We start from the raw sequence: 27,100 nt of genomic DNA, 5'->3' as shown, positions 1-27,100 counted from the left end.
TAACCCCGGAAACGGGGCAGGCAGCCGACCGCTGTGCGGCCGTCGACTGCCTGGACCCGCGAATGATCGCCTGCGCGCCCCGGGACTGGTTACAGTTCCCAGATCAGCTCGCGTCCCCGGGACTGGCTGCAGTTCCCAGGTCGTGAAAACGAATTGAACAAAACGTGTTCGGATGATTTTGGGTTACGGGCCGGATCCGGCTCGTGGGGGTCCCCTGACGACCCCTGCACTAAATTGACGGTATTACTGCACCGTTAGCTTTTGCAAGAGCAATCCAACGGAAAATACTAGCCTGACTTTAAACGTCAGGTTTCCATATAATGAATGACTTCCCTGCTCCCCTATATAGTCCTGAGCTCCTTTTGTGTAGAGTTCCTTTTATTTGTAGCTGTCTTCCTTTGATAAGGCTGAAGTGAAGATGAAATGAAACTGGTTTTTAAAATGAAACATGGTTTATTGCCACAAAATGGATCACAAAGTAAGTTTTAAAAATACCAGCTGGGGAAAGAGTCATCGTGCATCCTTGCAGAGAGTGGTTTTATATATCATACATCTGTTGTGAAAGTTAGCAATTTACTGACAACATTTCTTTTGATCCACTTTATGAATTATTAAAGCACGCATCAAGTAACCATTGTTCAAGGCATTCATTTAATAGCATTTAGTTTCGTTTAGAGATACAGCACGGAAACAGGCCCTTCGGCCCACCGAATCCGCGCCGACCAGCGATCCCCGCACACTAACACTATCCTACACACACTAGGGATAATTTACATTCATACCAAGCCAATTAACCGACAAACTTGTTTGTTCTTGGAGTGTGGGAGGAAACCGAAGATGTCGGAGAAAACCCACGTGGGTCACGGGGAGAACGTACAAACTCCGTACAGACAGGACTGGTAGTCGGGATCGAATCTGGGTCTCCGGCGCTGTAAGGCAGCAACTCTACCGCTGCACCACTGTGCCACCCATGTATTGAATGGGAACTATTATTAATATTGAGGCACAATAGTTAAGATATTGGCTTAAGGCCATACACAACGTAATGACCCATTAACCCCACTAAGCCATCATAGAGTTTATCAGTCTTTTAAGCCAAGGATTGTAGTTGGATATTTATTACATTAAAGGTGTGTCCAATTCATCTTCCTCTGCTCTCAGCTGAATAAACTCTTCAATGTATTGGCAAGTTACCAAAAATGAATCTTTTTTCTTGCGCTTTGCATTATAGACATGAATTATTTCTGATAAATTATTCATTGAAAGTAAGTATTGACAATTATGTAAATTCAAACATTTATTATTATTATTATAATTAAATTATTAGCGGAGGCTCGTTAGTGCACAATTGTGCACTGGTCCCAATGACTGACAGCTTTTCCGGACAACCCTCGGTCATTGGCTCTCGTCGTAAGTCACAACTAAAGTCTCTCAACTATACGGAAAAATAATGAAACAAAAACAGTTCGCAGCACCGGACACCCGGGTTCGATCCCGACTGCAGGTGCTGTCTGTACGGAGTTTGTAAGGTCTCCCCCGTGACCCGCGTGGGTTTTCTCCTAGATCTTTGGTTTCCTCCCACACTCCAAAGACGTGATTAATTGGCTTGGTGTAAGTGTAAATTGTCCCCATGGTGTATTATGATCGCTGGGTTGGTTTATGATTTTGATGAAATGGTACAACAATGCATAAAACGCACGGTTTCAAGTTAGGCGCAGTGAAAGGTGTGTCCCACTGTACGAGTTCATTCAAGAACTCTCCCGAGTTTGGCCCTGATTCGAACTCGGAGATTTATGGTAATGGCTGCTCGTAGGTACTCGGGGCTCTCGTGGATATTTTTCAAATCTTCACGAGTCTTCCTGTGCTTACCGCGTTTCCCAAGTACCTGCCGTTAGCGTTACGAGCCGCTAAGAGACGTCCCCGAGCTCCGACGTACCCACTACGTTCATTCTACGAGCTTACCACGAGTTTGATTTTTTTTTTTAAACTCGGGAGAGCTCTTGAATGAACTCGTGCAGTGGGACAGGGCTATTACTGTACCTAATGAAGTCTTCTCTTGTAATGCATCTACTTCCTACTAACCCAAACTTTTTTTGTTTGGAATTTGAAGTTGCTCTACCTCCAGAGAACGTGGAAGGCTTCAGTCACGCAACTGAGAAGAAAATGGAGAAGGGGGCCAGCCAAGGCAGCGTGAAGAAGCAATTGAAATTTGAAGTAAGTTTCATTCTCATCATCTCTGCTTAAACATGTATCATGTGCACTGGTCAATATGGGTCTTGGCGTACTGGCAGCTTAAGGGCAAGATTGTCAACCTAAAATCCTTTTTTAAGTCATAAATATTTTATAGATGTAGCCAATCACACATTGTGCGTAGAAAGGAACTGCAGATGCTGGTTTAAACCGAAGATAGACTCAAAGTGCTGGAGTAACTCAACGGGTCAGGCGCGATCTTTGGAAAGAAAGGATAGGTGACCTTTCGGGTGGGGATCCTTCTTCAGTGTGAATGAGATGTGCAAGTTTGTTGGGATTCTTTAGTTTAGTTTAGAGATACAGTGCGGGACAGGCCATTCAGCCCGCCTAGTCTGCACCGACCAGCGACCCCCGCACACTAACACTATCCTACACACACTGGGGGATATTTACATTTGCACCAAGCTAATCAACCTACAAACCTGTACGTCTCTGGAGCATGGGAGGTAATCGAAGATCTCTGAGACACCCCACGCAGGTCATGGGGAGAACGTACAAACTCCATACAGACAGCACCCTTAGTCAGGATCAAACGCAGGTCTCTGGCGCTGCAAGCGCTGTAATGCAGCAACTCTACCTTGACTTCAGACATGTCTGATGAAGGGTCTTCACTCTGAAGAAGGGTCCCAACCCGAAACCTCACCCTTCCCTTTTACTCCAGAGACGCTGCCTGACGTTCCGAATTACTCCAGCACTTTGTGTCATTCACACATAGTCCAATTTATACTTTGAAATGGGAAAGAGAGTAAATATGTTACATATTCTCTTCTCTTCTGTGCGCAAATTATATATGCTGAAGCCACGTGTTCCATCTTCAGTCACATCCTAGACTAGTTCAATGGTTTCCATGTTAAACGTGCTCTGGGGCAGTTCTAGAGGCGTCGAGCCACACTGCCCAACTTGTCCAAACCGACCAAGTTGCCCCATCCACCTTCAATGGCTCCTTTATTATCACCTGTACCAAGGTGCAGTGAGATTGTATTTTTACACACAGATCAGTAATACAGAAATACGATACCCAATTAAACAGCCAAGGCCTAGAAACAGCCCACTGAGTCTATATATCCATAGTAACCAGGTTTTGGTCCCATTGAAGTTAGTTCCACCTGCCCGCATTTGGCCCATATCCCTCTAAACCTTCCATGTCCACATAACTGTCCAAGTGACTTTTTTTTTAATTCAAAAAAGGTATTCAATTATTAAAACAAATAATATTACACTACAATAAAACAAACCAGATCCCACCACCATAATACAATACAAACATGTATAGATCGGCCACAATTGAATGGCAGAGTAGACTTGATGGGCCGAATGGTCTAATTCTGCGCCTATCACATGACCTTATGACCTTAAACTAAACTGGTTATCTAAAAGCCCATCCATCAATGATAGATGCAAAGTTCGAGAGGCGAGCGTTGGAAGAAAAATGCACAAAATCCTCTGACTTTTCCGGCTGCAAAATGTAAAAGTGAGTGTACTTTCATACTAACATTTCCTACATGATCCCTTGACCTGACCGAAGCTGCAGTGGATTCCTGTCATCAAACGTGTAGTTTGGAACTGCAAAGCTTGGGACTTGGTTATCAGGCAACAGAACCGCCCACTCACCAGCTAGAGTACCGTCCTGACTTCCCATCTACCTCATTGGAGACCTTCGTACTATCTTTAATCGGACTTTACTGGACTTTATCTTGCACTAAACGTTATTCCCGTTATCCTACACTGTGGAATGCTCGATTGTAATCGTGTGTGGTCTTTTCACTGACTAGATAGCACGCAACAAAGAGCTTTTCACTGTACCTCGGTACACGTGTTAATAAGGAACTAAACTAAACTAGTTAAAGAACCAACACTTTGAACAGGTGGACAAAAATGCTGGAGAAACTCAGCGGGTGAGGCAGCATCTATGGAGCGAAGGAAATAGGCAACGTTTTGGATCTGAAGTAGGGTCACGACCTCAAACGTCGCCTATTTCCTTCGCTCCATAGATGCTGCTGCACCCGCTGAGTTTCTCCAGCACTTCGATTTTCCAGCATCTGCAGTTCCTTCTTGAACACTTTGAACAGAATCTTTTATTGAATGCACAGATTATTTTACCCAGAGTGGGGGAATCAAGAACCAGAGGACATAGGTTTAAGGTGAGAGGGGAAAGAGTTATTTGTATCTATATGTGTGCACTGTGGACGGCTTGATTGCATTCGTATATAGTCTTCTCTTTGACTGCATAGCACGCAAATGAGAGCTTTTCACTGTTACCTCTGAACACGTGACAATAATAGACAAAACGCTCTGGGCAAAGACTCTGTGCAGCACGGTGGCGCAGCGATAGAGTTGCTGCCTTACAGCGTCAGAGACCTGGGTTGGATCCTGACTATGGGTGCTGCCTGTACGGAGTTTGTACGTTCTCCCCGTGACCTGTGTGGGTTTTCTCCAGGATCTCCGGTTTCCTCCCGCACTCCAAAGATGTACAGGTTTGTAGGCTAATTGACGGTATAAATTGTCCTGAGTGTGTGCGTGTAGGATAGTGTGCGGGGATCGCTGGTCGCCGCGGACTCGGTGGCCGAGGGGGTCTGCATCCGTGCTGTATCTCTAAATCAAACTCAACCCATTTCTTGATTAGTACGGGTGTCGGGAGGAGGCAGGAGAACGGCGTCAGGAGGCAGAGATAGATTGGCCACGATTGATTGGCGGAGTAGACTTGATGGGCCGAATGGCCTAATTCTGCTCCTATCACATGACCTTACGTCCTTAAACGGTCACTGCCTTACAGCAAAATGCAGCGCCAGAGACCCGGGTTCGATCCCGACTACGGGCGCTGTCTATACGCAGTTTGTACGTTCTGCCCGTGACCTGCATGGGTTTTCCCCGAGACCTTCGTTTCCTCCCACACTCCAAAGACGTACAGGTTTGTAGGTTAATTGGCTAGTTAATTGGTTTGATAAAAATGTTAAATTGTCCAAGTTTGCGATATGCAGAGTGCTGCCCTGCCGACTACAACATTCAGAAGGTTCAGGAGGTAAACTAAACTGGTTATCTAAAAGCCCATCCATCAATGATAGATGAATTAAAGGTACAAAGTCTGAGGGGCGAGTGTTGGAGGAAAAATACACAAAATCCTCTGACTTTTCCGGCTGCGGAATATAAAAGTGCGTGTGCACTTTCATACTAACATTTCCTAAACGATCCCTTGTGATTTTTCAAGCAAACCTGACCAAAGCTGCGGTGGATTCCTGTCAGCAATACTTCACTGCCTCAGGTAACATCAAATGTTACCCCTACCGATTCTGCATCACTCTATATACAGCTCGTAGTCAATAGGATTCACCTCTATAACAAAAATAGTGGGACAGGACATTTAAAAAAAAGTCTTATCTTCCATAAGGGACTAGGGGAGAATCAGTGTTCGGCACGGACTAGAAGGGCCGAGATGGCCTGTTTCCGTGCTGTAATTGTTATATGGTTATATGGTTCCACTAAACTGCAGAATTGGAAAGATTATATTGCTTAATTATAATAGGAGAATAAAGAGTATTAATTATATGTCTTCTGCTTACTGGCACGGTGGCGCAGCGGTAGAGTTGCTGCCTTACAACGCCAGAGACCCGGGTTCGATCCAGACTACGGGTGCTGTCTGAACGGAGTTTGTTCGTTTTCCCCTTGACCTGCGCGGGTTTAGAAACATAGAAACATAGAAAATAGGTGCAAGAGTAGGCCATTCGGCCCTTCGAGCCTGCACCGCCATTCAATATGATCATGGCTGATCATCCAACTCAGTATCCTGTACCTGCCTTCTCTCCATACCCCCTGATCCCTTTAGCCACAAGGGCCACATCTAACTCCCTCTTAAATATAGCCAATGAGCTGTGGCCTCAACTACCTTCTGTGGCAGAGAGTTCCAGAGATTCACCACTAATTTCTCTGAGATCTTAGGTTTCCTCCAACACTCCAAATACCTGGGCTAATTGGCTTGGTGTAAATGTCAAATTGTCCCTGGTGTGTGTAGGATGGTGTTAGCGTGCGGGGATCGCTGGTTAGCATGGACTCGGTGGGCTGAACGGCCTGTGTCCGCGCTGTATCTCTAACACTAAACTAAACTAACTTCATCAAACATTAAACTTGAAACTACGTCACGCATTACCAATTAGCAAAGTGTTTAGGAAAGAACTGCAGTCGCTGGTTTAAATCGAAGGTAGACACAAAATGCTGGAGTAACTCGACCTATGTCACCTATTCCTTCTCTCCAGAGATGCTGCCTTACCCGCTGAGTTACTCCAGCATTTAGTGTCTATCTTTAGCTTGTCTGTAAACAGATGTGAAGTGACGTGCTATTTGCTGACACCTGTGGTAGTGATATGAAAATGTTTAAGCAAGAACCGCAGTTGCTGGAAAAATCGAAGGTAGACAAAAATGCTGGAGAAACTCAGCGGCTGAGGCAGCATCTATGGAGCGAAGGAATAGGTCACCCCATAGATGCTGCCTCACCCGCTGAGTTTCTCCAGCATTTTTGTCTACCAAGTGATATGGAAATATCATTTGAGTGGCGGTTGATGTAAAATGTCCAGGGAAGGGTCTGATCCTTTGTAAAATATGATTTCAGAGTTTATTGTGCCTTATCACTAATAGAACTTGTTCTTTGATAAGGCACGGTGGAGCAGCGGTAGAGTTGCTGCCACACAGCGCCAGAGCCCCGGGTTCGATCCCGACTACGGGTGCTGTCTGTACGGAGTCTGTACATTCTGCCCGTGACCTGCGTGGGTTTTTATCCGAGATCTTCGGTTTCCTCCCACACTCCAGAAGGCGCACGGGTTTGTAGGTTAGTTGGCTTGGGTTGGTATGTGAAAAATGTAAAATTGTCCCTAGTGTCGGAGATCTTCAGTTTCCTCCCACACTCTTAAAGACGTGCAGGTAAATTGGCTGGGTATAAATGTAACTTGTCCCTAGCGTGTGTGGGATAGTGTTAGTGTGCGGGGGTGATGGTGGCCGGCCTGGACTCAGTGGGCCGAAGGGCCTGTTTCCACACTGTAGATCTGAACTAAACTAAAATGCTTTCCCATCCCATTTACCACTGCACAATTTCCTTAGGAGACCAAGTGGAGAGAAGCTATTCTAACTTGCGTAAGGCTTGTAATAGCTGTCTGGAGAATGTAACATTAGATGTTTCAGTGGGACAAGAACTCTCGGCTGGAGATATTTTCACAGGTGTATGTCCAACTGGCGGGCACTGTAGACTGGCATTATTCCTACACCCAGATATTGGTCTTGGCACACTGGACATCAGCACTGGCCAGAACTCCAGTCTCAGCTGCTGTTAAACCTCTGACCCACTAAAGCTCAGGAATTTGCAGCAGCCTCAGTACTGCCTCTCCTTCGCTGGTCTCATCACCAGCTCTTTACCAGTGGACCCAAGCTGAAGAAAATACAAGAAGATAGACACAGAGTGCTGGAATAACTCAGAGGGGCAGGCAGCATCTCCGGAGAGAAGGAACGAGAGACGTTTCGGGTCGAGACCCTTCTGTGGACGAAATGTGGGGGTAGGAACTGCAGATGCTGCTTTAAACCCGGAGATAGACACAAAATACATCTGAATTCAGCTCGTGTGCATTGACATACGCAAGTGTGTCAGCCTGAAGAAGGGTCCTGACCCGAAACGCGGCCTATCCACGTCCTCCAGAGATGCTGCCTGACCCACTGATCTGCTCCAACACTTGGTGATCCACACAAGATTCCAGTATCCAGTACCCTTCCATGTCTCTAGACCCCCTCTCCCCAAAATCTCAGTCCGAAGAGGGGGTCCTGACCCGAAATGTCACCCATTCCTTCACTCCAGAGATGCTGCCTGTCCCGCTGAGTTACTCCAGCTTTTTGTGTCTATTCCCGGTGTTTGTACTTCCTTGTGTCTCCGTATCAATATGATTTCTTTGGACTTAGATATTTTTGACATGGTTTTCCTTGTCTGGTTTATGAAGCGTACTCTTAGTAAAATACCAACCATTGGAGGAACTTAGTGGGTCAGGCAGAATCCCTGGAGAACTTGGATTGGTGATGTCATCAGGTCACAATGAATAGGAGTAGAATTAGGCCATTCGGCCCGTCAAGTCTATTCCGCCATTCAATCATGGCTGATCTATCTCTCCCTCCTAACCCCATTCTCCTGCCTTCTCCCCATAACCTCCGACACCCGTTCTAAACAAGAATCTGTCAATCTCTGCCTTAAAAATATCCACTGACGTGGCCTCCACAGCATTTCTGTGGCAAAGAATTCCACAGATTCACCACCCTCTGACTAAAGAAATTCCTCCTCACCTCCTCTCTAAAAGAGCGCCCTTTAATTCTGAGGCCGTGACCTCTGGTCCCAGACTCTCCCACCAGTGGAAACATCCTCTCCACATCCACTCTATCCATGCCTTACACTATTCTGTAATGCACAGACTCTGTACGTCTGTGGATAATGGTCAGGCAACGTGTTGGAATGGGTCCCTGAGTTTCCTCTGATTCGAACTCAGAGAATTACGGTAATAGCCGCTCGTAGGTGCTCGGGGCTCTCGTGGACATTTTTCAACATGTTGAAAAATCTTCACAAGTCTTCACGAGCTTACCGCGTTTCCCGAGTACCTGCCGTTAGCGCTACGAGCCGCTAAGAGACGTCCCGAGCACCGACGTACCCGCTACGTACATTCTACGTGCTTACCACAAGTTTGATTTTTTTTTTAACTCGGGAGAGCTCTTGGGTAAACTTGTATAGTGGGACAGGCCCTTTAGCCCTAAGAGCTCTATCTAATTCTCTTTTGAATGCATCCAGTGAATTGGCCTCCACTGCCTTCTGAGGCAGAGAATTCCACAGATTCACAACTCTCTAGGTGAAAACGTTTTTCCTCATCTCTGTTCTAAATGGCCTACCTCCAATAGAAAAATCAGCCGTCAGTCTGAAGAAGGGTCCCAACCCGAAACATCGCCTGTCCTCCACAGATGTTGCCTGACCCGCTGAGATTCCACATCAATTTGCATTATACATTAAATTCTACAACTTCAGATAACTTCATCTGTCTGTCTGTATCAGTAAATGCATCAAGTGTCTAAGAAAGAACTGCAGATGCTGGGTAAAATCGAAGGAAGACACAAAATACTGGAGTAATGGGCCTGTCCCACTTTCACGACCTAATTCAAGACCTCTGCCGAGTTTGCCCTTGACTCATACTCGCAGCATGGTCGTCACGAGGTCGTAGGCAGGTCGTGATGCTAGTCGTAGATACTCGTGGCATCAAGTAGGTCGGGGCGTTTTTTCAACAGGAGGAAAAATGTCCACGAGTAAAAAAGGTCGTGAATTAGGTCGTGAAAGTGGGGCAGGCCCATTACTCAGCGGGACAGGCAGCATCGCAGGAGAGAAGGCACAAAATGCTGAAGAAGGGTCTCGACCCGAAACGTTGCCCATTCCTTCTCTCCTGAGATGCTGCCTGTCCTGCTGCGTTACTCCAGCATTTTGTGTCTATCTACCTGAGGCCACTCTTCATGTACATACAGCACAGGAACAGGCCCTTCAGCCCACAATGTCTATGCCAAGCATGAAGCCAAGTTAAACTAATCTTCTCACCTACGGCATTTTGGTTAGGGTGTATTTTGAAGTCGTCTTTACTATAGACTTTAGAGATACAGCACGGAAACAGGCCCTTTGGCCTACCGAGTAGGGTCCCATATTAGCCGGGACATCCACCAAAATTGGGCTAAATTGGTTTGTCCCATACGGGACCGCCCTTGTCCCGTATTTGACTGCCACTACTCGGGCCGACGGAGCGCCGCGTCCGGCCCTGCCTCACCCGTCCCGACGTAGAGCAGCCCATGGAGTGCAGCAGCAGCTGCTCCTCGCCCGTGGCCCCATCGGCCGGCAGCCCGGCCAACTGTCCGACCTTCGGACCTTCGCTTACCACCGACACCACCACCACCCCTCCTTCTCATGGCCGATCGTCAATTCATGAGTTGGATGGGGTGCTGGGCCAAAACTCCTCAGCTGGCCTGCCGGCTGGGCTTTGTGTACAATACAGCACCCGGGCCAACTCATCATTCACCCAGAGTCATTCAACGAATTGCCGTCGCAAATTTGTACCTTATTTTGACCTTTTGTCCCTTATTTGGGAGTGAGAACGTTGACAACCCTGCTCCCGAGTCTGCGCCGACCAGCGATCTCCCCACACACTAAAGATAGACACAAAACGCTAGAGTAACAGGCAGCATTTCTGGAGCGCTGAGTTACTCCAGCATTTTGTGCCTGTCTTCAGTGTAACAAAGCATCTTCCTCCCCCATACACTAACGCACACTCTCCAGAAACAACGTTTTTTACAACTTACCTGCGGCAATAAACCTACAAACCTGCACGTCTTGGGAATGTGGGAGGAAACTTGAAGCCACGCTGCCACAGAGAGAACGTACAAACTCCGTGCAGACAGCACCCATAGTCAGGATTGAACCGGGGTCTGTGGAGTTAAAAGGCAGCAACTCTACCGCTGCGCCACCGCGCCTTCCAATTTCTTGAATGGAATTAAGCGTGGTCTGTGCAAATCAAAGATATCTTGCTTAACACAGTAGACCTACTGTAATTGATGTCGTCTATGGGGAATCAATTAAAATATAGACTGCCTGGATAATTGAGATGCAATTTATGAATGAAGATGAGCAAGCACCAACTCTGTACAAGATATGTTTATTTGGAATGAAAAGGAATTGCAGAGGCTGGTCCATTATGTGATGTGGTCTATTATATATTATGTTTATTGGCGTCGACCCAAGTGATATTGGAGGACAGCGTCTTCTCCCGAGGTTTTCACTTGGTCGAGTGTTACAGGGTAGAATGTATCAAGACCTTTGTGCTGAGAGAAAGACTCAAGTAGCCCTTACACTGCATTTTACAGGAGGTGGAATGTGATGTGTCTGTGCAAGATGACAGCAGGCAGGAATGGACATTCACCTTGTATGACTTCGATAACAATGGCAACGTCACCCGTGAGGTAACCTGAACAAACCAAAGCTTTATATTTCCTTATATTTTCAAAAAGGATTTTTCTTAACGTTACTTTAAAACATTTATGTTCCAACTAAATGTGATTTGTAATGTAGCATAATTTAATATAAGATTGTCTATTGACGGCTATAAAATGCATGATTTGACCATTGCAATGCTGAATACTGATATTAAGTTAGAATCGGTTAGAACCGGTAGTTAGATATTTAGAACTGGTTCTGATCTACTGGTTGAATAGTTAGAACTGATTCAGACTGGTTCGGGACGACAGATGGCACAATGGGCCAAGTGTTCGGCTGGCGACCGGAAGGTAGCCGGTTCGAATCCCGCTTGGAGTGCATACTGTCGTTGTGTCCTTGGGCAAGACACTTCACCCACCTCTGCCTGTGTGTGAATGTGTGTGAGTGATTGGTGGTGGTCGGAGGGGCCGTAGGCGCAGATTGGCAGCCACGCTTCCGTCAGTCTGCCCCAGGGCAGCTGTGGCTACAGAAGTAGCTTACCACCACCGAGTGTGACTGAGGAGTGAATGAATAATGCGATGTAAAGCGCCTTGAGTATTAGAAAGGCGCTATATAAATCCCATCCATTATTATTATTAGACTAGGTTTCTCCAGATGCTTCAGTTTCCTCCCACGCTCCAACGTTGTGCAGGTGTGTAGGTTAATTGCCTTCTGTAAAATGTCCCTAGTGTGTGTAGGATAGAACTGGTGATGGCTGGTCGGCACGGACTGGGTGGGACAAAAGGCCTCCTTCCACGCTGTATCTCCGAAGCTAAAACTAAAACAAAATAAGTTAAAAACTGGGGACAATTTACAGAAGCCAATTATCCTACAAACCCGCACGTCTTTGAAGTGTGGGAGGAAACCGGAGCACCCGGAGAAAACCCACTCGGTCACGTGGAGAAGGTACAAACTCCGTACAGACAGCGCCCGTAGTCAGGATTGATCCTGGGTCTCTGGCGCTGTGAGGCAGCAACTCTACCGCTGCGCCACTATCCTAGTGTGAAGGATAAAACTCGTGTACGGGTGAATTAATACTTTATTGTCAAATGTGACCACCACCACCCCTGGCAGCGCGTTCCAGGCACCCACCTTACTTAGACTTAGTTCCTCCCACAATGTTGAGTGCTTCGGGCAGCAAGCTTTCGCCATTCAGTTCGGTCATGTGCGGCGTCTTCCACCCTCGATAGGTTTGCGTCCCATAGCAGGATGGGAAGAGAAGTTCTTCCCATGCAGGTCACGGGGAGAACGTACAAACTCCATACAGACAAGCACCTGTAGTCAGGATCGAACCCAGACCTCTGGCGCTCTGAGGCAGCTACTCTACCGCTGCGCCACCGTGTCATATATTTCAATCAGGCTCCATCATGTAATCATAGTATTTCAAATGGCGAATCACATTGCCATTTATGGCAAAGCATTTCATTTAAAGTGTTATTTGATCCAAAAGGTTTGTGTAAATTAATGCTTGTGGTTTAAAGGATTCAGTGTGCCCTAACTCTATGGTAAGGCAGACCCTACAACACTGTCTGGTCACTGATATTCTGTAACACTAACCCTTGACCGGAGTACCAGGGGTCACGTTATGGTCCCCATCATTACAACAGACAATAGACAATAGGTGCAGGAGTAGGCCATTCAGCCCTTCAAACCAGCACCGCCATTCAATGTGATCATGGCTGATCATCCACAATCAGTACCCCGTTCCTGCCTTCTCCCCATATCCCCTGACTCCGCTATCTTCTAGAGCCCTATCTAGCTCTCTCTTGAAAGCATCCAGAGAACCTGCCTCCACCGCCCTCTGAGGCAGAGAATTCCACAGACTCGCCACTCTCTGTGAGAAAAAGCGTTGCCTCATCTCCGTTCTAAATGGCCTACCCCTTATTCCTAAACTGTGGCCCCTGGTTCTGGACTCCCCCAACATCGGGAACATGTTTCCTGCCTCTAGCATGTCCAAACCCTTAATAATCTTATATGTTTCAATAAGATCCCCTCTCATCTCACAGTTTTTGCTGGTGATTTGTGAATTCCATAAGGGAATCCATTTACATTATACATAATGCCATAATTCTGGGATGTGCCGTATCCAATTACTAAATGGGTAATTCGAATAATGATCCTACAGAGCGAATCTACTGGGAGCATAATTCAGAATCAATATCATTTTAGACTATTTATAAATTATTTGTCATACTCATTTTGTCAAATCCCAATACCTTTCACAATGCGTTGTGTTTATTGGGCGGCACGGTGGCGCAGCGGTAGAGTTGCTGCCTCACAGCGCCAGAGACCCGGGTTCGATCCTGACTACGGGTGCTGTCTGTATGGAGTTTGCACGTTCTCCCCGTGACCTGCGTGGGTTTTCTCCGGGTGCTCCGGCTTCCTCCCACACTCCAAAGACGTACAGGTTTGTAGGATAATTGGCTAGGTATAAATGTAAACTGTCCCTAGTGTGTGTAGGATAGTGTTTGTGTGCGGGGATCGCTGGTCGGCGCGGACTCGGTGGACTTGGTGACTCCGCGCTGCATCTCGAAAGCTAAACCTAAACTAATGCCTGTGAGGTGTATGCAGTGCTTCAAACTAATTGCAGGGATTTGAAACGGATGTTTATATGGGAAAGAATCGCACACATAACGCCGCCCTGGCAACCTGCTTTGAGTCACAGCATTCTGTGATAGATCTTAAATGGAAATTTAGTTCTGATTGAGGACAGGAATTAATTTGGCAGTCTCCCACGTGGAAGGTTTGTTTTAATCACTCGCATTCACGTTTGGAGAGGATATTGCTTCCAGGACTGTGAAAGCTGCAGTCTAATATCTGTAAAACGTGGCAGAGGCATTTTTACATTCAACAAGTGAAGCTTTCTTTTGCGACCTTACGGCATACCGACACCTCTTAAAACGTTAAACGCATTTTCTTTTTTTCCGGCAACCTGATACGTATCCGTGGTGCGGCACGGTGTCGCAGCGGGTGGTGCCGCTGCCTCACAGCGCCAGAGTCCCGGGTGCGGTCCTGACCTCTTGTGCTGTCTGCGCGGAGTTTGCACGTTCTCCCCCTGTGACCTGCGTGGGTTTTCTCCGGCTGCTCCGGTTTCATCCCACGTTCCCCGAAGACAAGCGGGTTTTTTACCGGAGGTTAATTGGCCCTCTGTAAATCGCCCCTAGTGCGTGGGGAGCGGATGAGAAAGTGGGATAAACATAGAACTAGTGTGATCGAGCGGCCGATGGTCAGCGTGGATTAGATGGGCCGAAGGGCCTGTTTCTATGCTGTGTCTCCGAACTAAACATCATCAATCATGCAAGGTACACAAAAATGCTGGAGAAACTCAGCGGGTGCAGCAGCATCTATGGAGCGAAGGAAATAGGCAACGTTTCGTCCCGAAACGTTGCCTATTTCCTTCGCTCCATAGATGCTGCTGCACCCGCTGAGTTTCTCCAGCATTTTTGTGTACTTTCGATTTTCCAGCATCTGCAGTTCCTTCTTAAACACATCATCAATCATGCTTACTGGCGCCATTTTGTCCACAAACAAAGTACTGGACCCAAGCTAACTTTGCTCCTTTATACATAAGATATGGTCAACTTGTTTTAGAATTGATGGATGTTCCTTATCTTCCTGTCAAATCCAGATTTTACCTTTCCCATTCTTGGCCACCTTTGCTCGTATTGCTCGCCGTTCCTCAGTTGGAAGCAGTCACAAATTACACCGTCCTCCCTTGCGGGGCACCTTGGTCAGTACGGAGACGTTGGGCCGAATGGCCTGTTTTCCCGTGCTGGATTTACACCCGAGCTAGCTTCCTTCGCCAGCCCCACCATGAACGTTCTTTGCACAGAACACCAAGTGCTGGAGTAACTCGGTGGGTTTGCCAGCCAATCTGGCTTTCAAAATTCGCTCAACTCCCGTCTTCAAACCTGTCTCGCTCCTTCTGTTCTTATCACTGGGCTTTATTCCAAACATCTGCCGATCGAAATCCCTCCTCACCTGTGTCCACCTATTACCTGCCACGGTTTGTCCTGCCCCTCCCCTTTTCCAGCCCCCCCACCCCTCTACAATCAGTCTGAAGAAGGGTCCCGACCTGAAACGTCACCTATCCATGTTTCGCAGGGATGCTGCCTGACCAGTTGAGTTACTCCAGCACTTTGTGTCATTTTGTTTATCACAATTTCCTGGTGCATTGTGAACCTGAATAGTCACTGCCAGAATGCAGAAGGGATCTTGGATCCCAGTTTCACCCAGGGGGAATTATTTTGGGAGTTCTGTGTAGCAATGTGCAAAATGGTTATAGAAAGATTTCCCTGATTGTTCTTTCAACAGGCTTGTGAATTGGCATCCAGAGAGTTTCTCGCCCAATTTATTTGCCTGTCATCATCTATCATCCATCACAGTGGGGCGGCTTTCACAGTTTTGTAGTTTACCGGCCATCTGAAAGCAACGGCTCTTTAGTTCAGTTCAGTTTCGAGATACAGCCCGGAAACAGGCCCTTCGGCCCACCGAGTCCGCGCCGACCAGCGATCCCTGCACATTAACACTATCCTACACACACACTATGGACAATTTACACATACACCAAGCTAATTGACCTACAAACATGTACATCTTTGGAGTGTGGGAGGAAGCCGAAGATCTCGGAGGAAACCCACGCAGGTCACGGGGGAGACAGTACAAACTCTGTACAGACAGCACCTGTAATCGGGATCGAACCCGGGTCTATGGCGCTGTGAGGCAGCAGCTCTACCGCTACGCAACCTTGCGGCCCAATGATAGATTTTCTTGGCTGGTGTAACTATAACGCGATGTAGTCAGTGGTGATATCTGCGTGCATGTACTCGGAATGAGGCCGTCTCTTTACTTTGAAAAGAGCATGTAGTTAAGATTCTTTTTTAAATTTACAAGCTCATTCAAAGTGGCCAATATTTAAAAAAAGAGTTGGAATCCCGCTATGCAAATTAAGAAGCAAAAAAAAAAAGTGCTGAAGCGTTTCAGCGGGTCAGGCAGCATCTCTGGAGGGAATGGGCTGATGTTGTCTCGGGTCAGGACCCTTCTTCAGACTGAAGATCCAAAATCATCATCTGCCCATTCTCTCCACAGATGCTGACTGACACACTGAGTTCCTCCAGCACTTTGGTTTTTGCTCCACATTTCAAGCATCTGCAGTTCCCCATGCCTCCATTTGGAATATAGAGATTGAATCCATCCTATAATGCTATTTGGTCAGGACTCACAGTCAGCGAGTTGGGGGCTATGCGTGAGTGGATAGGGCGGGGATGGGGTAAAAGGAGCGAATGAATAATATTATAATATAATACCAAGGGGGGTGGTTAGTGTGTGTGTGTGTGGGGTGGTTAGTGTGTGTGGGGCGCCACAGGCATCCCCCACCACAACCGCGTGTTGAGGGGACGGGACCTAACGGGTCCCCCTGGGATTAGTAACTCATATAAATCATAGTCCTGCCTTTTTCCTTCTGTGTACCAATTTTAACAAATGCTCAAATGTATTATTATTTGTAAAGCCACTAAAACAAATACACGGAGAAAATATCAGGAGATAAGATCATGGTCATAAGTCACAGGAGCAGAATAAATCCATTCGGCCCATCCAGTCTACTCCGCCATTCAATCATGGCTGATCTATCTCTCCCTCCTAACCCCATTCTCCTGCCTTCTCCCCATAAAGCCTGACACCCTCACTAATCAAGAACCTGTCAATCTCCGCTTTGAAAATACCCAATGACTTTGTCTCCGCTGCCGTCTTCAGTTTAGTTTAGAGATGCAGCGCGGCAAAAAAAGGCCCTTCAGCCCATCGAGTCCGCGCCGACCAGCGATCCCCGCACACTAACACTGTCCTGCACACACTGGGGACAATTTACGATTATACCAAGCCAACACTTAACTACACTTATCTATGTAGATAAAAGTGCTGGAGAAACTCAGCGGGTGCAGCAGCATCTATGGAGCGAAGGAAATAGGCAACGTTTCGTCCCGAAACGTTGCCTATTTCCTTCGCTCCATAGATGCTGCTGCACCCGCTGAGTTTCTCCAGCACTTTTGTCTACCTTCGATTTTCCAGCATCTGCAGTTCCTTCTTAAACAATTAACCTATGCCTCTGGAGTGTGGGATGAAACCAGAGAAAAGCCATGCAGAGTCACGGGGAGAATGGACAAACCCTGTGCGTAGTTAGGATCGAACCGGGGTCTCTGGGGCTGTAAGGCAGCAACTCTACCGCTGTGCCATCTGTGGCAATGAATTCTGCAGATTCACCACCCTCTGGCCAAAGTTCCACAGATTCACCACGCCTCCGGCTAAAGAAATTTAAAAAAATCTATATTACTAAAAGTAAGATCTTGACCGCTTTTGACTCACTGTGATGTGATTTCCGAGAGAATGCCGCCACTTACGGCCGTCATTTTTGGACACCTCACTCAGAGCCCCCCTCCGCCGGACTGGACCAGAGGATTTTTCCCACCGATGAAATATTAGAGAGATATTAATGTTTTTTTAAAAATCACCATTCTCTCTGCTGCCCAGTCTCTCTGTTGGGTGACCAGCTCTCCCATGTGATGCTGGGACCCAACATGTCCCACTTAGTCTAGTTAGTTTATATTATCCTCTAAGTTGGGCGAGCGAACTGATACAAAGAGTCTTCCAGTGTATTTGTTTCGTTATCTTTGCAGGATATCACAAGTCTCCTGCACACTATCTATGAGGTGGTGGATACATCTGTGAACAACACCCCAAGTAGCAGTAAAACTCTGCGGGTAAAGCTATCTGTGACGCCTGATGCCAAGCAGAAGAGAAAAGGCAATCAAACATGCCACGCCGGTAAGCGAAAGACCTTTATACCAACCAAAACCATGCCATGGCAAACGATGAAAAAACAGACGCAATGGTAACACTCAATAGGTCAGGCAGCATCTGCGGAAAGAGAATTCGAGTTAATGTTCCAGGTCAAAGATGCTTCTGACCTGCTGGGTTTTTCTAGCATTTATTGACTTTATTTCTAAGGTTTCTTTTTGGTGACCCTCGGAGTATCCTTGATCAGACTTTACTGGCTTTACCTTGCACTAAGCGTTATTCTCTCATCATGTATCACAGTAAATGACTCGACTGTAATCATGTATTGTCTTTTTGCTGGTACACGAAAATGCTGGAGAAACTCAGCGGGTGCAGCAGCATCATTGGAGCGAAGGAAATAGGCAACGTTTCGGGCCGAAACCCTTCTTTCTGCTGACTGGATAGCAATGCAACAAAAGCTTTTCACTGTACCTCGGTACACGTGACAATTAACTAAACTGAACTGAACATAGAATCATCTCAGACTGTAGAAGGGTCTCGACCCGAAACGTCACCCATTCCATCTCTCCAGAGATGCCGCCTGGCCCGCTGAGTTACTCTAGCGCTTTGTGCCTATCTTCAATGTAAAGCAGCAGCTGCATTTTCTTCCTACGTGTAGAATCAGACAGCATGGAAACAGGCCCTTCGGCCCAACACATCCATGCTGACCATGATGCCCCGACTAAGCTAATCCCATTTGCCTGCGTTTGGCCCAACATCTGAAGATTCTTTTTTGATTTTCATCAGTTGTGAAATAGTGGTCTCTCGGTCACTTTTGGTAAACAAATAAAAAAAATCACTTTAGCCGGCCAGAACTTTGTGCGAATGGAGATTTTTTACATCTTAAATAGTCCTCACGTGTTCTGAGATCAGAAGTCAGATACTTATGCCTCGGATCTTATGGAGTTAGGGCTGGCACGGTGGCGCAGCGGTAGAGTTGCTGCCATGCAGCACTTTCAGTGTCAGAGACCCGGGTTCGATCCCAACTACGGGTTCTGTCTGTGTGGAGTTTGTACGTTCTCCCCGAGACCTGCGTGAGTTTCCTTCGAGTTCTTCGGTTTTCTCCCACATCCCAAAGACCCAGGTTTGCAGGTTAATTGGCTTGGTGTAAATGTAAATTGTCCCTAGTGTGTGTAGGGTAGTGTTCACGTGCGGGGATCGCTGTTCGGCGCGGACTCGGTGGGCCGTACGGCCTGTTTCCGTGCTGCATCTCCAAACTAAACTAACCTAAACTGAAAATTTGAACCCTTGAATTTCTCCCCATTGTTTTGTTTAAGTTTAGTTAATGGGCCTGTCCCATTTACAAGACTTTTACGGAGGTCGTTGCAGGTCGCCGAAAATTTGCAACGTGTTGAAAATCCAGTGTCGACCAGAAAGACGCTACGACTCTTTGGGTGACTGAGGTGACAACTCACGACCATACAGGCGACACCCTGGTGACATGTCGCGGGGTGAAGCCTGTATGGTCGTGAGTAGTCGCCCAAAGAGTCGTACCTTGTTCTGGTCGCCGCTGGATTTTCAACATGTTGAAGATTTTCGCCGACCTGTAACGACCTATGATGGGTGCCGACAATCGCAGAAAAAGTTGTGTAAGTGGGACAGGCCCATTAAAGACACGGCACAGAAACTGGCCCTTCTGCCCACCCAGTCCATACTGACCGGCGATCCCCGCACACAGTTAGCACCATCCTACACGCTATTTACCTTTTTTCGTTGCTGAAGCCAATCAACCTGCAAACCTGCACATCTCTGGAGTGTGGGAGGAAACCGGAGCACCTGGAGAAAACCCACGCAGGTCACGAGGAGAACTTACAAACGCTTTTCACTGTACCTCGGTACACGTAACAATAAACTAAAACTGAACTGAACGCTCTACAGACAGCACCCGTAGTCGGGATCGAACCCAGGTCTCTGGCGCTGCAAGGCAGCAACTCTACCGCTGCACCACCGTGCCACAATATTGATTTTTTTTTTTTTTAATTGTTTAATCAACCAAGGTAGAAGATTGGAAATAAATGTATACAATTTAAATAGCTAGTTGGGCCTGTTTCCACACTGTATAACTCTAATTAAATTAACTGTCTAAGAAATTACATTGATGGAGTAGAAAGTTGCTTTCTTCCTACATGTGGTTATGGTAGGAATGATACAACAGTGTGCTAATGAAGAACAGTTTTCGTGGATAATAGAGGAGAGAAATGCTGAAGAGAGCCAGTGTATATATTTTTTTTACCGGGGATTAACAGTACACCCTTTCAGATGATTCAAGTCAGACTAATGTCTTTGATTTGCGGGGAAAACGAACGATTGTGACCATAGGGAATCCTTGATCATTCCACAGATGGAATGTATCCAACTTAAAGGAACCAAGATTGGACGTTAAAGGAATTTGTGGCTGATTTTCTTTTCCCTTTTGAAGCTGATTAAGACAAGAGGTACTAGAAAGATTGGGGATTGGTTTATGTTCCATTTTCTTGGAAGAAAATCAAGAAATCTGACCTCCAGATTTATAGATATGTCAATGTAGGAGGAAATGCATTGGAGGCTTATTATAAAGGAATCCATTTAAATGCGTATCTTAATGAGTAACAGCATTGACGGTGAACACAAGGTCATCTTGTAGAAATAACATTTCTTTGAGGGCTTTACTGAATTTGTTTAAAATATTCATATTTATGATGTTTACCTAAGATAGACACTAAAAGCTGGAGCAACTCAGCGGGTCAGACAGCATCTCTGGAGAAAAACAATAGGTGGTGTTTTGGGTCGAGACTTTTCTTCACACCAGTCTGAAAAAGGGTCTCGACCTGAAACGCCACCCATTCCTTTTCTCTAGAGATGCTTACAGGGTGGCACAGTGGTAGAGTTGCTGCCTTGCAGCGCTGGAGACCCGGGTTCGATCCCAACTACGGGTGCTGTCTCTACAGAGTTTGTACGTTCTCCCCGCGACCCTCGTGGGTTTTCTCCAAGATCTTCTGTTTCCTCCCACACTCCAAAGACATACAGGTATGTAGGTTAATTGGCTTGGTGTATGTGTAAATTGTCCCTGGTGTGTGTCGGATAGCGTTAATGTGCGGGGTTCGCTGTTCGGCACGGACTCGGTGGAATGAAGGGCCTGTTTCCGCACGGTATGTCTAAAAAAAAATGCTGTCTGACCCGCTGAGTTACTCCAGCTTTTTGTGACTACCTTCGGTTTAAACCAACATCTGCAGTTCCTTCCTACATATGATATTTACAGTTCAGTTTAGTTTATTGTCACGTGTAGTGAGGTACAGTGAAAAGCTTTGTGTTGTGTGCAGAAAATCCATTTACAGTGTATATCATCATTGTTGAAAACATTAGCGGCGCAGTGGTGCTGGTTTCCGACGGGAACGGTGACGGACGCACCACACATCTCCGTCCTCCAGTTCCTGCGGACTTCCGCCGCTGGTAGTACAGGATTTTGATGTGTGTGTGTGTGTGTGTGTGTGTGTGCTTTATCATCATACCTTACAATGCCGTGTACGACAGTGATCGCAACTTCTACTGAAGTGTGGATGGCCGTTGGCTCGCTAGAAGCTCATCCGCCCTTTGACAGGTCTTGTTTTTGGTCCTGCTGGGGGTCCACAGCCCCCTCCTCACCTGGCAAACCAGGTGGGGGAGACGGTTTAGTCGCCGACTATCCGACCATGGAGCGGGTAGTACGGGATTACATGGTACCCGTGGCGGGGGGACTCCCCCCGACCTGACCTGGCCTGAAGTATATAGATACCTGATAATTGAACATGATGTGTGTGGTGAAGTGCAAATGGTGCAGGGGTATAAATAACCAGACTCTGCTTCACATTAATGCCAGCACTCGCAACTTTATTTTGCAATTGCCTCGCTTGTGAGAACCTGCTCAACTCAAGAGCTGAAATACTAATATCCTCGGTTCTCTTGTCCGTCTTAGATGCTAGCAGCCCGTGGCCAAAGGCTGACAGCAAAAGTGTGGAGGAGTCAAAGAACACAGAGAAGAAATCTCGCCCGCCTCTCCAGTAAGCAATGCATGAAACGTCTCAAGCCTTCCCAATCGACAAGTGCCATCCGGATTCTTGCAGTGTGTTCATTTAATGGGAGTTTGATAGTGTCCATTGCTTAAAATTCAACCACTAAAGAGTTCAGTAATCAGTTTCCCACATCTCGATTAATTTTATTTTAGCCTAAGAATTAGATTATACAATTGGGAAAATATTCACAGGTGATTTCCAGATCGGAAGTGTGTCTAATTATATCTTCATCTACTCAATGAAGACGGTCCTCTCTCTCTCTCTCTCTCTCTTTCTTTCTTTCTCCCTCTCCCTCTTTCTCTCTCCGCCTCTCTCTCTTTCTCCCCGTCTCACCTCCTCTGTCTGTGTGCATGTGTCTGTCTCTCTCTGTCTCTCTCACTCCCCGTCTCTCTCTCCCTGTCTCTGTCTCTGTCTCTCTCCATTCTCTCTGTGTGTGTGTCTCTCTCTCTCTCTCCGTGAAGAAGCACATTTCCACGTGTGTGTGGGAGAAACGCAGCATTTGTTGGTTGTGGGACTGGGAGCTGTGCAAACACTCAGTGCAAACACTCAGCATCATATCATTATGATAGTGTTCTGAATGGCATTTACTTTTTATATAATAGACCGGGTGTGTGTCCTAAACATCACAGTGCATGTCGGGGCTTCAGATACAGAGATGTGCCTCATGTGGTCTGAACGTCACTAACCTCCTGTATTTCACAGACGCCACAACAGCGACCAGGATCCCCAGGACAACACCTGCGCTCAGCATTGTCTGGATGACAACACAGAGAGGAGAAACCACTACCTTGACTTGGCAGGGATAGAAAACTACACCTCAAAATTTGGGCCAGGTATATTAGACAATAGACAATGGGTGCAGGAGTAGGCCATTCGGCCCTTCGAGCCAGCACCGCCATTCAATGTGATCATGGCTGATCATCCCCAATCAGTACCCCGTTCCTGCCTTCTCCCCATATCCCCTGACTCCGCTATCTTTAAGAGCCCTATCTAGCTCCCTCTTGAAAGTATCCAGAGAACCTGCCTCCACCGCCCTCTGAGGCAGAGAATTCCACAGATTCACAATTCTCTGGGTGAAAACGTTTTTCCTCATCCCAGTCCTAAATGGCCGACCCCTTATTCTTACACTGTGACCCCTGGTTCTGGACTCACCCCAACATCGGGGGAAAACATTTCTACATCTACCGTCCAACCCTTTAAGAGTTCAGTTTAATTTAGTTTAGATATACAGCGTGGAAACAGGCCCTTCGGCCCGCCGAGTCCGTGCCGGCCACCGATCACCCGTAGACTAGTTCTATCTGGGGCACTGGGGACTATTCACAGAAGCCAATTAACCTACAATCCCGCACGCCTTTAGAGTGTGGCCTCCCGCGGTCACCGCTTGATCTCCGTGCCCCGGGGTGCCGGCTGCAGCCAGCATCGCCATCCTCTCTACCAGCGGCGCCATGATGCCACCCTTGGTTCAATACCAGCAATGTATCAACTCTGAAGAAGGGTCCCGACCCGTAACGTCACGCTTTTCTTTTCTCCAGAGATGCTGCCTGATCCGCTGAGTTACTCCAGCACTTTGCGTCTATCTTCGGTGCAAACCAACATCTGTTGTAACTTTTTATTTCATTCATACTCAGCACTCTGTCCCAGAATATAAACTTGGCTATTTGTTTGATGAATATCGTTTCATAGACTGATACAGGGTGGAAACAGGCCCTTCGGCCCAACTTGCCCACACCAGCCAACATGTCCCAGCTACACCAGTCCCACCTGCCCGCGTTTGGTCCTTATCCCTCCAAACCTGTCCTATCCATGTACCCGTCTAACTCTTTCTTAAATGTTAGGGTAATCCCAGCCTCAACTACCTCCTCTGGCAGCTCGTTCCATACACCCACCATCCTTTGTGTGAAAAAGTTACCCCTCAGATTCCTATTAAATCTTTTCCCATTCACCTTAAACCTATGTCCTCTGGTCCTCAATTCCCCTACACTGGGCAAGAGACTCTGTGCATCTACCCGATCTATTCCTCTCATGATTTTATACACCTCTATAAGATCACCCCTCATCCACCTGTACTCCAAGGAATAGAGACCCAGCCTACTCAACCTCTCCCTATAGTTCAGACCCTCGAGTCCTGGCAACATCCTCGTAAATCATCTCTGTACCCTTCCATCCTGCTCAGTTCAGTTTATTGTCACGTGTACGGAGGTACAGTGAAAACTTTACTTATCCGACGGAGGGCCTCGAAGCCGAAATGTCGCCCATTCCTTCTCTTCAGAGATGCTGCCTGTCCCGCCGAGTGACTCCGGCATTTTGTGTCCACCTTCGACTTTACTTACTTTTACTAATGTACGCGTCTTGTCTCGAGCAGGTTCAGCTCCAGCGGCCTCGAGGAAGGAGAACCAGGCGAAGGTTTGGCAGCAAGCCAGATCGCGCTCCCATGAGCCGGACGCATCGCACGGCCACCACAGGCGATCGCAACCCATCGACCCCGGATACAGCCACCTCAGCCACCCTTCCGCGCACAGCAGGGTGGTGGAACTGCAGCAACGATTGCGCAGCCAGGACAGCGCCAAGCATTTGGTTAAATCCCCCAAAGCCCCGGGTAAAGTTGCGGCGGCCGCTACAGGAGCGGCCGGCAAGGTGGGAAGGAGCAAATCCTCGCAGGGTCCTCACGTGCCGACGGCATCCACTCCCGCGGCGGCGGCGGCGGCAGGCCCGGGTATCCCCTGTCCACCAGCGCAGCTCGCCCCGCAGCATCCGCCGGGCCACAGGAAGCACAGGCAGAAGGCCAGGGAGGCCCAGCAAGCCTACAAGACCTTCCAGCCCTCGTCGCGGGTGGCCGAGCAGGAGCACGTGAAGGACCTGCCGTCACTCCTGCTCTACGACGGACATGTTGGACGCATTATCCAGAGACACGAACACCACCACCACCATGAACACCACCACCACTACCATCACTTCTACCAGACATGAGCGGGCCAATGCTGGGCCGGAAACCACTGCATCCAATTCTGAAAGACTGCGTTTTTGTGACCACTAAACTAGACAGTATTGTTAATGATAATTAAATATAAGATGAGTAACTTTCGACCATGAAATCTAATGAAGTGACACTAAAAGACTTAAGAACAGCTGACTACCTCCTCCAGTTTTAATCCAGATTTTATTTTACTTGGCCTGTTAAATGAGTCACAAGGGGTTTTACTGTTCTGGATACTTGTAACCTTTTTGTGTTGTCCAGAATTTCTGTGATTTATCAACTGTGTTAAGAGTCGCATTAACCACATTTGCCAACTCTTCAGTTAGTGTAAGACTAGGTTGTTTTTTTTTGTCATGGACCTTTCGAAGGGTTAGAGTTCCTAGAGGAAAGACAATAGACAATAGGTGCAGGAGTAATAATAATAATAATGGATGGGATTTATATAGCGCCTTTCTAATACTCAAGGCGCTTTACATCGCATTATTCATTCACTCCTCAGTCACACTCGGTGGTGGTAAGCTACTTCTGTAGCCACAGCTGCCCTGGGGCAGACTGACGGAAGCGTGGCTGCCATTCTGCGCCTACGGCCCCTCCAACCACCACCAATCACTCACACACATTCACACACAGGCAAAGGTGGGTGAAGTGTCTTGCCCAAGGACACAACGACAGTATGCACTCCAAGCGGGATTCGAACCGGCTACCTTCCGGTTGCCAGCCGAACACTTAGCCCATTGTGCCATCTGTCGTCCCTGAGTAGGAGTAATCCCTGAGGAGTAGGCCATTCAGCCCTTCGAGCCAGCACCGCCATTCAATGTGATCATGGCTGATCATCCCCAATCAGTACCCCGTTCCTACCTTTTCCCCATATCCCCTGACTCCGCTATTTTTAAGAGCCCTATCCAGCTCTCTCTTGAAAGCATCCAGAGAACCTGCCTCAACGGCCCTCTGAGGCAGAGAATTCCACATACTCACAACTCTCTGTGAGAAAAAGTGTTTCCTTGTCTCCGTTCTAAATGGCTTACTCCTTATTCTTAAACTGTGGCCCCTGGTTCTGGTCTCCCCCAACATCGGGAACATATTTCCTGCCTACAAGGAATTAAGACGCTGGTGGACCATTAGTGCCAATATCAGTTTTATTCGTGCAGGAAGGAACTGCAGGTGCTGGTTTACAACAAAGACAGACACAGGTTGCTGGAGTAACTCAGCGGGACAGGCGGCATCTCTGGAGAGAAGGAATGGGTGACGTTTCGGGTCGAGACCCTTCTTCAATCTCAACCCAAAACATCACCCATTTCATCTATCCTGAGATGCTGTCTGTCCCGCTGAGTTACTGCAACTTTCTGTGTCTATCATCTGAGTATATTTGTTGCTTAAGTTTAAGAATAAGGAATAAGGTCCACAGTTTAAGAATAAGGAGTAAGCCATTTAGAACAGAGACGAGGAAACACTTTTTCTCACAGAGAGTGGTGAGTCTGTGGAATTCTCTGCCTCTGAGGGCGGTGGAGGCAGGTTCTCTGGATGCTTTCAAGAGAGAGCTAGATAGGGCTCTTAAAGATAGCGGAGTCAAGGGATATGGGGAGAAGGCAGGAACGGGGTACTGATTGGGGATGATCAGCCATGATCACATTGAATAACGGTGCTGGCTCGAAGGGCCGAATGGCCTAATCCTGCACCTATTGTCTATTGCATATTGTCTATTAAATTAGGCAACTTCTGAAAAATTATCGATTTGAATGTTTTGGAACTGAACTTGCATTTTAGTTCTTTTGGGCGCTCAAAACAGTGTTGTATCTCCCCCAGGTTCACTTTATTCTAACTACATACTTACATTGAGTGAATTAACTAACCTACTCCATGGATATAAGCTCCAAGTTCCTGCATCAGTAAATTATTTTATTGCAGATCTGAGGTTTATACAGGCATAAGTTCAAGGAGCCGAATTAGGCCATTCAGCCCATCTAGTCTACTCCTCCATTCAATCAAGGCTGATCTATCTCTCCC

The 27,100-nt window shown here is 47.2% G+C and overlaps 1 protein-coding gene across 3 annotated transcripts in view; it reads left to right on the top strand.

Moving 5' to 3' along the window:
* Window positions 1-25,505, top strand: part of nkd1 (NKD inhibitor of WNT signaling pathway 1) — an 81,534-nt gene extending 56,029 nt beyond the window's left edge. Inside the window, exons 5-10 of one of the 3 annotated variants that reach the window (XM_033036355.1) lie at window positions 2,111-2,214; window positions 11,155-11,250; window positions 17,935-18,082; window positions 22,026-22,110; window positions 22,825-22,955; window positions 24,482-25,505. In XM_033036355.1, the coding sequence (XP_032892246.1) occupies window positions 2,111-2,214; window positions 11,155-11,250; window positions 17,935-18,082; window positions 22,026-22,110; window positions 22,825-22,955; window positions 24,482-25,089 (1,172 nt within the window). In that variant the 3' untranslated portion in view covers window positions 25,090-25,505. The remainder of the gene's footprint in view (window positions 1-2,110; window positions 2,215-11,154; window positions 11,251-17,934; window positions 18,083-22,025; window positions 22,111-22,824; window positions 22,956-24,481) is intronic. The other 2 variants (XM_033036356.1, XM_033036357.1) reach the window with 2 other exon arrangements.
* Window positions 25,506-27,100: the final 1,595 nt, after the last annotated feature.

This window comes from Amblyraja radiata, chromosome 17 (genome assembly GCF_010909765.2).
Source record: "Amblyraja radiata isolate CabotCenter1 chromosome 17, sAmbRad1.1.pri, whole genome shotgun sequence".
NCBI lineage: Eukaryota > Metazoa > Chordata > Chondrichthyes > Rajiformes > Rajidae > Amblyraja > Amblyraja radiata.
Note: the sequence above shows the minus strand (reverse complement) of the source record. Positions and strands in the feature narration are given on the sequence as shown.